This window comes from Hyperolius riggenbachi, chromosome 3 (genome assembly GCF_040937935.1).
Source record: "Hyperolius riggenbachi isolate aHypRig1 chromosome 3, aHypRig1.pri, whole genome shotgun sequence".
NCBI lineage: Eukaryota > Metazoa > Chordata > Amphibia > Anura > Hyperoliidae > Hyperolius > Hyperolius riggenbachi.
The window spans coordinates 420,796,283-420,810,479 of NC_090648.1; the positions used below are offsets into that span (position 1 = coordinate 420,796,283).

General features: G+C 46.5%; 2 protein-coding genes across 13 annotated transcripts in view; one reads left to right on the forward strand and one right to left on the reverse strand.

The window, feature by feature from the left end:
• PRELID2 (PRELI domain containing 2) overlaps window positions 1-2,381 on the reverse strand; it is a 182,432-nt gene extending 180,051 nt beyond the window's left edge. Inside the window, exon 1 of the mRNA XM_068277536.1 lies at window positions 2,238-2,381. Coding sequence (XP_068133637.1) covers window positions 2,238-2,312 — 75 coding nt within the window. The 5' untranslated portion in view covers window positions 2,313-2,381. The remainder of the gene's footprint in view (window positions 1-2,237) is intronic.
• The window catches only part of SH3RF2 (SH3 domain containing ring finger 2), a 477,535-nt gene that overhangs the window by 102,588 nt on the left and 360,750 nt on the right, over window positions 1-14,197 (forward strand). The window lies entirely within an intron of this gene.

The window sequence follows — 14,197 nt, forward strand, 5'->3', positions numbered from 1 at the left end:
TGCTGCGTGTTTTAAAAAAAAAAAATATTCAAATCGGCCCAGCGGGGCCTGAGCGGTCACCTCCAGCGTCTCTGGACGAGCCTAGCTTGTCCAGAACGCTAGGGGGGTTAAGGACCAGAGACCGCTGGTACAATACCGTCGGAATCCTGTCGAATCGCCGCAACCGCCACGCGCCGGGATCCTCAAGACATCCACTCTGCCGTCTCTATGACAGCAGAGTCATGTGAGCCAGTCAGGAGCCGCTTTAATTGGCTCCTGACCGTGTCTATCAATGTAAGCCTATAGCAGTTGCTTACATTGATAGACACGGCCAGGAGCCAATGAAATCGGCTCCTGACCGGCTCACAGGGCTCTGCTGTCATAGAGACAGGCAGAGCAAGTGAGCTACGACAGGACACAGCAGGGATTCAGCGGCGAGATCGCTGGGAGTGACAGACAGCGGATGTGTTGCAGCACTGATTAAAATCTACGCCCTGCCAGCCAGGTAACCACCAAAACAGGGCGTAGATTATCACCTCGTTACTAGAGATGGGAAGTTCGGATCTTTTCAATGACCTGGATGATTCGAATCGGATTATTGAAGAGATCCGGATCTTTGATCCGAATCTCGGATTATTTTACTAGAAGCATTCGGGGGTGAAATGAATAGCAGGACAGGTCTTTCCCTGCTGTGGACAGGAGAAGGGGAGGGGGGTGGACACAAATAGAAGGGGAGAAGATGGACAGAGGGCAGGGAGTGGACAGAGAAGGGAGGAAGGACGAGCAGAGAGCAGAAATGTTTGCTTGCACACAATACCCACATGCTGCAATCATATGCTTTACATACATTTCACCTATATGTTCATCTGTATACCTTGAATGGAAACGGTCGCACAGTGAAAGAAAGCATTCCCAGAAGTGAAGTGAAGTGCAGCTGTTTAGTGCCGAGTGCAGGAGGATCATATTGCGCTGCAATCACAGTGCCTGCAAAGTTACTGAGCTGTGCTGAGCTGAGCCAAAAGCTTCCCAATGTGCTCACTGTGCACAACTACGGAACAGACAGCCTATAAAGAGCAGCACGTTATAGCCAGTATGTGTGCTCTACACATATCTGGCAGTGGCACCCATGTCCCCTCTCTCTCAGCTACCTGTCTCCCTGCAAGGCTGCCTCCCCCCAACAGAGCAATCGATCTCAGCTCTGCTTCCAGGACCCCGCTGCCCGCTGAAAGGGGGCGTGTCACTCCTGGCCCCACCCCCTTTTGCGATCTGAATCGTTCATTTTAATGATTCGGATGATTCGAGTCACAAAATAGATTCGGATCAAAGATCCGAATCGTTCATGATCCGGACAACACTACTCGTTACTTAACCTCCTTAGTGGTATGACCGACACCGTGTCGGGCATATACTGCTCCGTGGCCCCAGGAGTCACCCATAAATAAACGTGCCAAATAGCTGTAAATCCTCTAGCTAGCACTAGGCTAGCTAGTAAGAGTGTCTGGCACCCCTGGATCCCCCCATTTATACATTACCCTCCCCCCCGGCACGCACAGCCCCCCGGCACAGCTCCGGTCTCTCTATGGGGAGGATCGGGTTTGCGCATGACATCGACGTCACATCATCTGCGATCCTCCCCATAGTGAAGACCAGAGCTGTCTGGGGAGGCTGTGCCGATCGCTGGATCCAGGCTGGGTAATGTATAAACGGGGGAGCGGCGGGGATCGGAAGGTGCCAGAGACTTCTTCTAGCTAGTGCTAGCTAGAGGGTTTATAGCCATTTAGCACATTTATTTAAAAATCGGGCAAAAAGTAACAAAGCCTCCTGAGCAGCGTAACACTCAGGAGGTTAAGTAGTTAACTGACTCATTTATGGGAACAATGAATAATTACCTTCTTTTTAATTTCAATCGTAAAAATAACATCAAATCATTACAGCTGATGAAAATATTGTAACGTGAATGGGCACTTAGAGAAAAACACACTTGTCAATGGAGCACAGCATTCTCTGGCATTACATCTGAGCTAATGATGAATTAATGCCAGCCAGGTGTTTGAAATAAAGAGAACTGCAATTAGTATAGGCCGGGTGTGCAGTGTGATGATCAGAGTAGTGGAGAGGGAGGACTGAGCTGATAGGCTGAGCAGCAGCAGCTCTGTTTTATTTCCTCAGTCTGTGCAGACAGCAGCCTGTATGATTCATCAGCAGCTCACATACTCACACTGCAGCCGTCCGATTGCTCTGGGCTCTTCTACTCTTACCTTATTGAGATAGCTGCTGACCACCTCGTGGAAGGGATAGTGATAGACCTTCTTCACGTCCACTGCGACCCCCATGCTTCACTCACACCACTTCTCCCTTGTCCCTTCCACTCTGTTTCTTCCCTAAAGCGCCATGTTTTTGAAGCTTCCTTTCGTATAACTTTATTGGTCGCAGACAAACCTAGCTGGAACATTCGAGAGAGCACAGAGTTAACTTTCCACTATGTCACTTGTATCATGTGGGGAGGGGGCTGAGAATGTAAACGTGCTTATCTGCAGCCAGCACAGGAGCTGCTGACATTGCGTGACCCTTGCAGTGCTTTGTTCAGTGCTGTGTGCTTGTTGCATACTTTAGATGGATAGCTGTAATGCAGTTCCCATAGTGGCAGTATGTGGCTTTATTTGAGTGTACTGTCACTGTAGCAATCTTTTTAATAAGCCAGTTCTAGGCACAAATATCAGAGTCATGTTGGTGCTTGGTATAGACTGGTTTATAACACATCGGTTTCTCTTGCTTTTAAACTGGGCATAATAAAGTTTTGAATTGGGCATATTAGATGATGGTAGTTAATTGATACCAAAGATTATCAATGATTTACAATTTGTTTTGAATTGATGCACATGTATACAGGTAGTCCCCAGTCAGGGGCGCCTCTGGCCATTTTGTCACTCCAGGCAAGAAAACCTGTGGCAAAACCCCCCTCCATGAAAATATTCGCAATGTGGCAGCTTTTCACCAGAAAATAATCGTATCACAGTAGTGGTTCATTGCAATACTAGGAGCCGCCGATCTACTGCCACCATGGGCGTCTGTAGAAAATTTTCCGGGGGGGGGCAAAACTGGGGAGAGGAAAATTTGGGGTGGTGTTGTGTGGCGCGTGAAAAATGGATGTTGTCACGAACCAGAATGTGGGTGTGGTCGTGGGTGGAGACAAGTTTACATGAACTAAGCAATGGTGGGACATTAGATTAGGACAGTGGTGGCAAACCTTTTGGAGGTCGAGTGCCCAAACTGCAAAGTCACTTTACTATCACAAAGTGCCAACAGCAATTTAAACTAAATACAAACGTTTTAACTCATACATGAACATTATGGAAAATCCAAGTTGAAAATAAACTGTGAATATAAACAATTTCATCCATCCTACTCCTGAAAAATGTATTCATTTTTTTAGAACCTCCCAGTTTTCATTTTCTGTTTTAAAAAGCGGAAAAAGTAGGTTTAATGCTATTGTCTCATATGATGATGATTCAGCTTTTTCTCGCAGTTAGCAATCATGTGACCCCCAACATGACAAATTCAGCAATCATGAGGCCCCCCCATCAAGACAAATTCAGCAATCATGAGGCCCCCAACAAGACAAATTCAGCAATCATGAGGCCCCCAACAAGACAAATTCAGCAATCATGAGGCCCCCAACAAGACAAATTCAGCAATCATGAGGCCCCCAACAAGACAAAGTCAGTAACCATGAGGCCCCCAACAAGACAAATTCAGCAGTCAGGAGGCACAAAAATAGACAGCATTTAACATAAATAGGCTTAATATTGTAGACACCTCTCACCTGGCAGCAGTTCCCCAAAATACACTCAATCTTACAGCAGTGGTTCCCCCAAAATAGGTAGCCCCAGGTCTATAGGTGTCCCCAGAATAGGTGGCCAGCGGTATAGATGTCCCCAGAACTGGTAGCCAGGGGTAGAGATGTCCCCAGAACAGGTAGCCAGGGGTTTATGTGCCCAGTATATGTAGGCAGGGGTATATGTACCCAGTATATGTAGTCAGGGGTATATGTGCCCAGTATAAGTAGCCAGGGGTATATGTCCCCAGTATATGTAGACAGAGGTATAGATGACCCCAGTATATGTAGTCAGGGGTATATGTGCCCAGTATATGTAGTCAGGGGTATATGTGCCCAGTATATGTAGTAGGGGGTATATGTGCCCAGTATAAGTAGCCAGGGGTATATGTCCCCAGTATATGTAGACAGAGGTATAGATGACCCCAGTATATGTAGTCGGGTATATGTGCCCAGTATATGTTGCCAGGGGTATATGTGCCCAGTATATGTAGTCAAGGGTATATGTGCCCAGTATATGTAGTCAAGGGTATATGTGCCCAGTATATGTAGCCAGAGGTATATGTGCCAGTATATGTAGGTAGCGGTATATGTGCCCAGTATATATTGTCAGGGGTATATGTGCCCAGTATATGTAGTCAGGGGGATATGTGCCCAGTATATGTAGGCAGGTGTATATGTCCCAGTATATGTAGGCAGGTGTATATGTCCCAGTATATGTAGGCAGGTGTATATGTCCCAGTATATATAGCCAGGGCTATATGTCCCAGTATATATAGGCAGGTGTATATGTCCCAGTATATATAGCCAGGGGTATATGTCCCCAGTATATGTAGCCAGGGGGTATATGTCCCCAGTATATATATCCAGGGGTATATGTCTCTGTATATGTCCCAGTATATGTAGCCAGGTGTATATGTCCCAGTATATATAGCCAGGGGTATATGTCCCAGTATATATAGGCAGGTGTATATGTCCCGGTATATATAGCCAGGGATATATGTCCCCAGTATATGTAGCCAGGGGGTATATGTCCCCAGTATATATAGCCAGGGGTATATGTCGCAGTATATGTAGCCAGGGGTATATGTCCCAGTATATGTAGGCAGGTGTATATGTCCCAGTATATGTAGACAGGTGTATATGTCCCCAGTATATGTAGGCAGGTGTATATGTCCCCAGTATATGTAGGCAGGTGTATATGTCCCCAGTATATGTAGGCAGGTTTATATGTCCCAGTATGCAGGTGTATATGTCCCAGTATATGTAGGCAGGTGTATATGTCCCAGTATATGTAGGCAGGGGTATATGTGCCCAGTATATGTAGTCAGGGGTATATGTGCCCAGTATATGTAGTCAGGGGTATATGTGCCCAGTATATGTAGTCAGGGGTATATGTGCCCAGTATATATAGCCAGGGGTATATGTGCCCAGTATATGTAGTCAGGGGTATATGTGCCCAGTATATGTAGTCAGGGGTATATGTGCCCAGTATATATAGCCAGGGGTATATGTGCCCAGTATATGTAGTCGGGTATATGTGCCCAGTATATGTAGTCAGGGGTATATTTGCCCAGTATTTGTCGTCAGGGGTATATGTGCCCAGTATATATAGCCAGGGGTATATGTGCCCAGTATATGTAGTAAGGGGTATATGTGCCCAGTATATGTAGCCAGGGGTATATGTGCCCAGTATATGTAGGCAGGGGTATATGTCCCCAGAATAAGTAGCCAGGTGTGCCCCAGCAGGAGGGGAGCAGCGCAGAGAAGAGGGAGAGCTATGGGCACAGTGGGGAAGGGCGGACGTCTCCCCCCCCCCCTTTCCCTCACCTTAGGGGTCTCTCCTTCCCTCGCTCTCCCCTCCGGAACGAAGTGTGCAGTGGCTGGCAGGGGGCAGAACTTACCTCGTCTCGTCGTCGCAGGCGCCGGATGGATTAGCCGCTAGTCTGGTCTGGACCAGACCAGAGTGCGGCATCAGAACTTCCGAAGCAGGAGCAAGACAAGGTAAGTTCCGCCCGCTGCCAGCCTCTGCACACTTCGTTCTGGAGGGGGGAGCGAGCGAAGGAGGGAGAGCCCCCTAAGGTGAGGGAAGGGGGGGAGACGTCCGCCCTTCCCCACTGTGCCCATAGGTCTCCCTCTTCTCTGCGCTGCTCCCCTCCTCCTGGCTGCACGGGCACGCGGCCAGGGGGGGGCAGCTGGCGGCCAGGGTCGGGCAGATGCCCGATTTTGTCATATGTGCGGACGCCCATGACCGCCACTATACCACTGTGTCCAATTGTAAAAATTTACTGCTTGATTGTACTTTTGGTACATTTTTGCCATGGATTGATGATTGATCGATGTGGTGGTTGATAATCGCCATATTCGATCATTTTGAAATAATCTGTATGTAAAAATGAATGCATGTATTGACAGCTATAGGCTAGGGTTACTAATAACAAGATTGGGTGATTCAATTGTAAGGGTAAGATTGGTGGGGCAAAGTAGAGAGTAACAAGGAACATTTATAATTACTTTTCTCCTGGCAGACTTAGTGCTGACTCGCTCAGTAGGCAGTAGCAGTGTTAGGGAGTCTTGCCCAAGGTCTCCTACTGAATAGGTGCTGGCTTACTGAGTAGAAAGAAGCAGATATTTGAACCCAGGTTGCCTGTGCCAGAGGCAGAGCCCTTAACAATTGCACTATCCAGAGAGAGGAGGAAACGACAGCCAGCACTAGGGGAAGGGGGAAAAGCTGAATGAGGGAGAGAGGAGGAGTGGAGAGAGACTGAGAATAGCCTGACATGGAGCAGAGATCTTATTTGTATTGCAGCCACATAACACAGAGGCGACTTGCCTGTAATGTGACTCCTGTCCTGCCAGTCTCTCACACAAGTCAGAAAGCAGCCCTCCTGGAGTCTAGGGACAGTCTAATTCTTTTCAACCCAGGGGCAAACGCAGGATTTTTAAGGGGGGGGGGATTCCTGAAAGGTCCAGAAGTACTTATGTCCCCGAGTGCTTCCGAATACAGGTGGCTCCATACTGCCCATGCACAAAAGTGGGCTGGCGTATTACGGAGCTGCCTATCTCAAGGACACGAGTGTTTCTGAGGGCTTCTGGTAGCAGCAAATTTGAACAGGGTACAGCGCTGGAACAACTCCCCAAGAGAGTAACGGGAGATAGACTTAGTTTGGACAATTCAGTGGAATATGCCACATAGTATCACATAGCGCAAGCGGTAGCCATATGATGCAGGGATATATGCATCTGCGGAAGATGGTGGCGCTATATAAATACTAAATAATAATTTTGCCTCACCAGGATTGCACTTTTATTTATCTTTCCTGTATGACAAGAAGACACAGACACCCAGCACTAAGGGAAGAGGGAAACAAAGGTGAATGAAGGAGGCTGGTGCACACCAAGAGGGCTTCTGGGCGTTTTTCAAATCGACAGTGATTTCAAAAAAGCGATTGGCTAATGTTACCCTATGAGGGTGTTCCCACAGCAGCGTTGTGATTTTTTAAAATCACAAGTATACTGCATGTTGCATTTTTTTGAGCGATTCATTCAGAAATAGCTCTGAAAATCGCTTCACAAAATCGCACTCACTAATTGCTAGCAATTGCTATTGTGATTTTGGTGTGCACTAGCCCAGAGAGAGGAGGAGTGGAGAGAGACTGAGAATAGCCCGAGATGGAGCAGAGAGCGTATCTGTATTGCAGTCCCACATCACACAGAGGCTACTTGCCTGTAATAGGTCTCATGTCCCTGCTGGTCTCTCACACAAGTCAGAAAGCAGCCCTCCTGGAGTCTAGGGACTGTAAAAAAAACTTTTCACCTTGTTTAACACCTTATCCACACATGCAGTCATTATAACAATGGGGAGAGACCAGATAGATTTTTGCCAATAGACCCTCCAGGCAAGCTCTGAATCATGCTGTGGATATTTACCAGCTTGCCTGCCCTCTAATTGCACTTTTATCAGCTAACCTAGTATTTTACATTGCCTTAAAGGGAACCAGAGAGGAACGAAAAAAAAAAAAAAGCTTTTATACATACCTGGGGCTTCTTCCAGCCCCATAAGCCTGGATCGCTCCCACGCCGCCATCCTCCGCTTCCTGGATCAGCGGTACCGGGTCCCGTCACTTCCAGCGGACGTGGCCAATTGTCCACATCACAGGGGCTCCCTCCATGTATGTACGCGTGAGGCTGCGCAGTAGGCAGCCTCACGCGTACATACATGGAGGGAGCCCTGTGTGATGCGGACAATTGGCCACGTCTGCCGGCCGACTGGCCGCCTAGCGGCCATGACGGGACCCGGTACCGGCGGATCCAGGCAGCAGAGGACGGCGTGGGAGCGATCCGTGCGTATGGGGCTGGAGGAAGCCCCAGGTATGTATAAAAGCTTTTTTTGGTGGTCTCTGGTTCCCTTTAAGCCTCATCTACACGTTTAGATGAGGCGGCGATACGGCGGCTCGATTAGCCGCCGGATCGCCTCTTCCGCGTCCCCGCCGCATGTGCGCCGGAATCAATACCTGCTCGATTCCCGCTCGTCCCTGTGCCACGCCGCTTATCTTCCGCTCGATTCCCTGCCATTGTCCCCCCGCGGGGAGCGAGCAGGGAATCGGCGGTGGGGAGATCCGTCCTGTCGGATCTTATCAATCGAGCCACATCAGCCGCTGATGCGGCTCGATTGATAAGATCCGACAGGTCGGATCTTGCTACTGCCGATTCCCTGCTCGTTCCCCGCGAGGGAACAATGGCAGGGAATTGAGCAGAAGATAAGCAGCGCGGCGCAGGGACGAGCGGGTATCGAATCCGACGCGGGCGAGTGGGGACGCGGCAGGGACGCGGAAGAGGCAATCCCCGCCGGATCGGAGCCTCATCTACCCGTGTAGATGAGGCTTAACATTAGGGAATGCCATACAAAGTGTTGTAAACAAAAGGTTCGTAGATTCCTTATTTCAGACTGAGCAGTTAGAGGCTTTCATTAGAACTTTTTATCTCTGTTCCCTATGTTTTCAGTCTCTAAGGACAGGAAAAATAAACTTTTTTTCCCCTCAAAGCCGCCCTGCCATAAATCTGGCGCTCTAGGCAATTAGCTTATCAGCTGGTCTCTAGAGGTGCCTCTGTCCCCAATTAACGAACGAGATAGGGACTGCATAGCTCCCAACTGTCCTTTGGAGGGACAGTTCCTCTTTGGGAGCCCTGTCCCTCTTTCTCCCTAATTTGTCCCTCTTTCAGAACTAATGTACAGATTGGTGTAAATATGTGTATTTTTCTACAGAAAAAAATGTTTAATTGACTCTAAACTTTATTCCCATACTTTAAATCGATTTATATTTCTTAATTTCAAATGTTAATAAGAAGGAAAATGAACCAGAATAGAATGGACCAGTGTGGTTTGAGTTATAAAACAACATTTGTGTTATAAAATCTTTATAGCATGTGTGACTAGGGGTGTGTCTGGACGTGGTTAAAGGTGTGGCTTAAGTGTCCCTCTTTCTGATCACAAAAAGTTGGGAGGTATGGGACTGTAAGTTTGTTCTTAACCTAAATATGTTCTTAAGTCGGAACATTGTGCCATCTCTGTCCCCTGTACCTCCTCTGTGCCTCCAGTGTCCCCTCTGTGTCACCTCTGCCCTCTGTATCTGCTTATACAAGTTTAAAAGCCTTTTTTTTTCTTTGCATATTTTTAAATTTCGATTTTTTTTTCTCAAAAACTACAAGTCCCATTTGAAAAAAAATATTTTTGACTTGTTCCCATGACAACACAGAATCCATGGCGTTCGTATAGGCGGGTCGTTCGTAAGTCGGGGACTACCTGTATGCAGTTACCATTGATTTTGATTGGCCCATGTTCAGTGTGCATATAAGGCCTCTTCTTTCATGGGTGGCTGAACAACTCGCTTGTCATGCTGTTTAATTACTCCTGACCTTCTAATAAAAAAAAATTGTGATGTGACACAAGGGTCACAGCACAATCCTTCCCCTTTAGCACCCCCCCCCCCCATCCCCCGCTCTGCTCAGCTGCTTGAGGATGGGCTGGGAAGAAGTGTCACCAGGAAGTGTCATCAGGCACGCCTCCACTCTCCGCTGTTAGTTCCTAGGTGCACAGTATGCTGTGGAGTTGCTAAGGTGATTGGGTGGGTGGCAGTCTCTCAAGTTGCTTGGTTTCCAAAAGGTTGTAGTAAACTATGCCCATACTATTTGGCCAATAACAACGCTTTACGCTGTATAGAGGGTGCTGTGATTGGAGAATTGTTCACTATGAGGTTTCCTTCTGGGTCCCCTAAAGTAGAGTAGTGTCGGTGAATGGGTGCAGCTGCCATGGAAAAGAGGCATAAATTCAAACGATACATTTGATGGATTATTGCAAACTGGAATGAAAACAAATTTATATCAACTCTGAAAAATGTGTATCTTGTATATCTTTGATGCCTGTTAGCTTGGTAAGCTGTTGGGTAAAGCTGGCATTACACTATTCAATCACCACACTATTTCAATCAATATTACAAGCATTAATATGGGCTATATTTCATTGAAAGATAGAACTGCAATGTTGGTTTTCAGTTGCTCACAAAATAATTGATCATGATATTGAATTGTAATTCAGGAAATAATATTGATCAAAAACAAAAAAAATCTATTAATAATTGAATACTGTAGGATCAGCTTGACCCTTAAGGTGGCCACACACGATACAATAAAATGATCCGATTTTACAGCTATTCGATAAAAACGATCGGATCTCCCGAAAAAATCGAAAGCTTTTTTTTCATTCGACTGAAAAATCTGATCGGATTTCACGTTTTTTTAGATTTTTATCTATCCGGAATGCCAGATATTTTTCTTCAATTTCTCTAAAGATTGTATGGTGTGTGTTAGATTGTCAATTTATGAATATACACACCCAAGCAATTTTTTCAGAGTTTCCAATCATTTTTATCATAATTGGGGAAAAATTGAACATAGGTGTGTGGTACATTGGTCAGATTTTTGAAATGTTACAATCAGTCAGAAAAATTGATTAATTCTTAAATTGAACAGATATTTAAAAAAATTGTATGGTGTGTGGCCACCTTTATTCAATCCGATGTCAGTTAGGGCCATTTTCCACCAGCGCGTTTGCGCTGGCTGAATCGCAAAGTCGCAAACCGCTAGCGATTTTACAATCGCTACGGTTTGCTTTTTAACATAGGAATCGCGGTAGGTCATTTCCACTACCGCGATTCGTTTTTTACCCGAACGCGAACGCGCGGCGGAGCGATATTTGCCGCGATTTTGCTATGCAGTGCATAGCATAGCAAAATCGCGGCCGCAAAACGTCGGGGAATCACCGGTTTTGCGATTCAGCAATCGCTAGCGTTCAGCGTGAACGCTAGCGACTGCAGGTGGAAAAGGGCCCTTAGGGCTAGTTATAACTGGAGAGCTTTTCAGTGCTTTGCTGATCGCTGGCTGAACTGCTATTAGACCATTCTTACTTCAGTGTTTCGGATTTGTATAAATTGCAAATGCACTGTATGCAGCATTTAGGCCGTAATTGCGATGCGATTCTTGGTCCCCCAAAAAAAGAATCGCAAAACACAATTGCCAGGAAACCACTGGAAATCCGTAAGGCAGCCCTCTTACACCCCCTGTGTGTACAACTGGATGACTAATAAACACAGCTGATGTATTCGGATTAAATTTTGTCAAGAGTTAAAGGAACTTGAGACTAATACTGGCCTAGATCAGGGCTTTTCAACCTTTTCACCAATTGTACCACTTTCATTGCCTGAAAATCTTAAGTACCACCAGTGTGCCTGCGCTGCTGCGCAGTAGATTGGACGTGATTGGGCTTGGCTGTTTCTGCTGGAGCCTGAACGGAGAGCAGCTACTGCGCATGCACACACACCGACAAGGAGAACTTTGGGGCTCCCAGCGCTGGATCCCATCTGCTGAGGAGGAAGGGGGAGACCTCTTTAGGATACAAAAATGGCGTTTGAAAAATGACAGTTGGAAAATGACAGTTGGAAGATGGAAGTTGGAAAATGACAGTTGAAAAATGGCAGTTGGAAAATGACAGTTGGAAAATGGCAGTTGGAAAATGACAGTTGAAAATGACAGTTGGAAAACGGCAGTTGGAAAATGACAGTTGGAAAATGGCAGTTAAAATTTGACAGTTGGAAAATGGCAGTTGGAAAATGGTAGTTGTAAAACGGCAGTTGGAAAATGGCAGTTAAAATGTGACAGTTGGAAAATGGCAGTTGGAAAATGACAGTTGAAAATGGCAGTTGGAAAATGACAGTTGGAAAATGGCAGTTGGAAAACGGCAGTTGGAAAATGGCAGTTGGAAAATGACAGTTGGAAAATGGCAGTTAAAATTTGACAGTTGGAAAATGGCAGTTGGAAAATGGCAGTTGGAAAATGGCAGTTGGAAAATGACAGTTGGAAAACGGCAGTTGGAAAATGGCAGTTGGAAAATGGCCGTTGGAAAATGGCAGTTAAAATTTGACAGTTTAAAAATGGCAGTTGGAAAACGACAGTTGGAAAATGACAGTTGGAAAATAGCAGTTGGATAATGACAGTTGAAAAATGACAGTTCAACTGTCATTTTTCAACTGCCAAATTTAAACTGTCATTTTATAACTGCCTTTTTTAAACTGTCATTTTCCTACTGTCAAATTTCAACTGTTTAACCACTTCGCATCCAGACCTTGTTTTCCCCTTATTGACCAGAGCAGTTTTGACGCTTTTGCGGTGTCCCTGTTTAATCACCAATAACTTCATCTGTACTCGTGCCACATAAATGATCTATATATCTTTTTTTTCAAGACAAACTAAGCTTTCATTGGGGGGTATTTGGTCCCAAGTAAAATGTTCCTCTCTATGCATGTTAATGGGAAAAAGGGGGGGGGGAAATAAAAAAATTTCACTATTTCTCAATTTTGACCAATTTCTGTTTAAAAATCAAAAGTACGATTGACATAAAAACTGTGCCACCAGTTAAAGTCGCCCCAGTATAGATATCCAGATGTGTCCCCAGTATCGCCCCATCCCCCCAGTATAGCCAGATGTGTCCCCAATATTAGCCCCCCCAGCATAGCCAGATGTGTCCCGTGTTTGCCACCCCCAGAAGAGATTAACAGATGCACCCCCTGGAATAGTGCCCCTCTTTATAGCCAGATGTGTCCCCCGATCAGGATTACCCCCATTATGGCCAGATGTACCCCCAGGATTAGCGCTGCCCCCCATTATAGCCAAACATGCCCCCAGTATTAAGTTATGGGCCCCCCCAGATGCCCAGATGTGCAAAATGTGTAACCCCCCCTCCCCTTGGTTCCTCAGATGCCCCCCAGTAAACATGTATACCCCCTTTGCATATTTCCTCCCCTCCCCCCAAGAAACTATAGCCAGATGTTCCCCCCCCCCCCATCAGGCAGCCCCCTCCGTGCACATAGAGTTAATAAAAATGCACAAGCAAGCAGCGACACTCACCTACCTCGGTCCTGCGACGAGCCTGAAGTCTGATCCTCCGATCCCCGCTCTGCAGTCAGCCGCATATTGCCGGTAACCCGGGTCCCAGCTTGATGACGTCATCAATCCGGGACCCGGGTTTCCGGCAATATGCGGCTGACTGCAGAGCGGGGATCGGAGGATCAGACTTCAGGCTCGTCGCAGGACCGAGGTAGGTGAGTGTCGCTGCTTGCTTGTGCATTTTTATTAACTCTATGTGCGCCGAGGGGGACAGGTGAAGGATCGCTGCAGTTCACTACTGCAGCGATCATTCATGGGAGGAGGGTATACTAATTGGCCAAAAGGGAACATGTTCCCTTCCACCAATTAGTATTGCAGCTGACAGTGCCGGAGGGTGCACTCTAAAGAGCACCCGACCGTGCACAGCAGGGCTGCAGCCAGGTCAGTATATCTACGTGGCTGTGGCTTGGAGGGTGCCACAGCTGACGTAGATATACTGTAGTGGAGGGGAAAGTGGTTAAAGGACCACTACAGTGAAAAAAGTAAGCAGTTAAAGGAGAATTGAAGTGAGAGGGATAGTGAGGCTGCCATATTTACACTCACCTAAAGGATTATTATGAACACCATACTAGTACAGTGTTTGACCCCCTTTTGCCTTCAGAACTGCCTTAATTCTACGTGGCATTAATTCAACAAGGTGCTGAAAGCACTCTTTAGAAACGTTGGCCCATATTGATAGGATAGCATCTTGCAGTTGATGGAGATTTGTGGGATGCACATGCAGGGCACAAAACTACCATTCCATCACATACCAAAGATGCTCTATTGGGTTGAGATCTGGTAACTGTGGGGGTCATTTTAGTACAGTGTACTCATTGTCATGTTCAAGAAACCAATTTGAAATGATTCGAGCTTTGTGACATGGTACATTATCCTGCTGGAAGT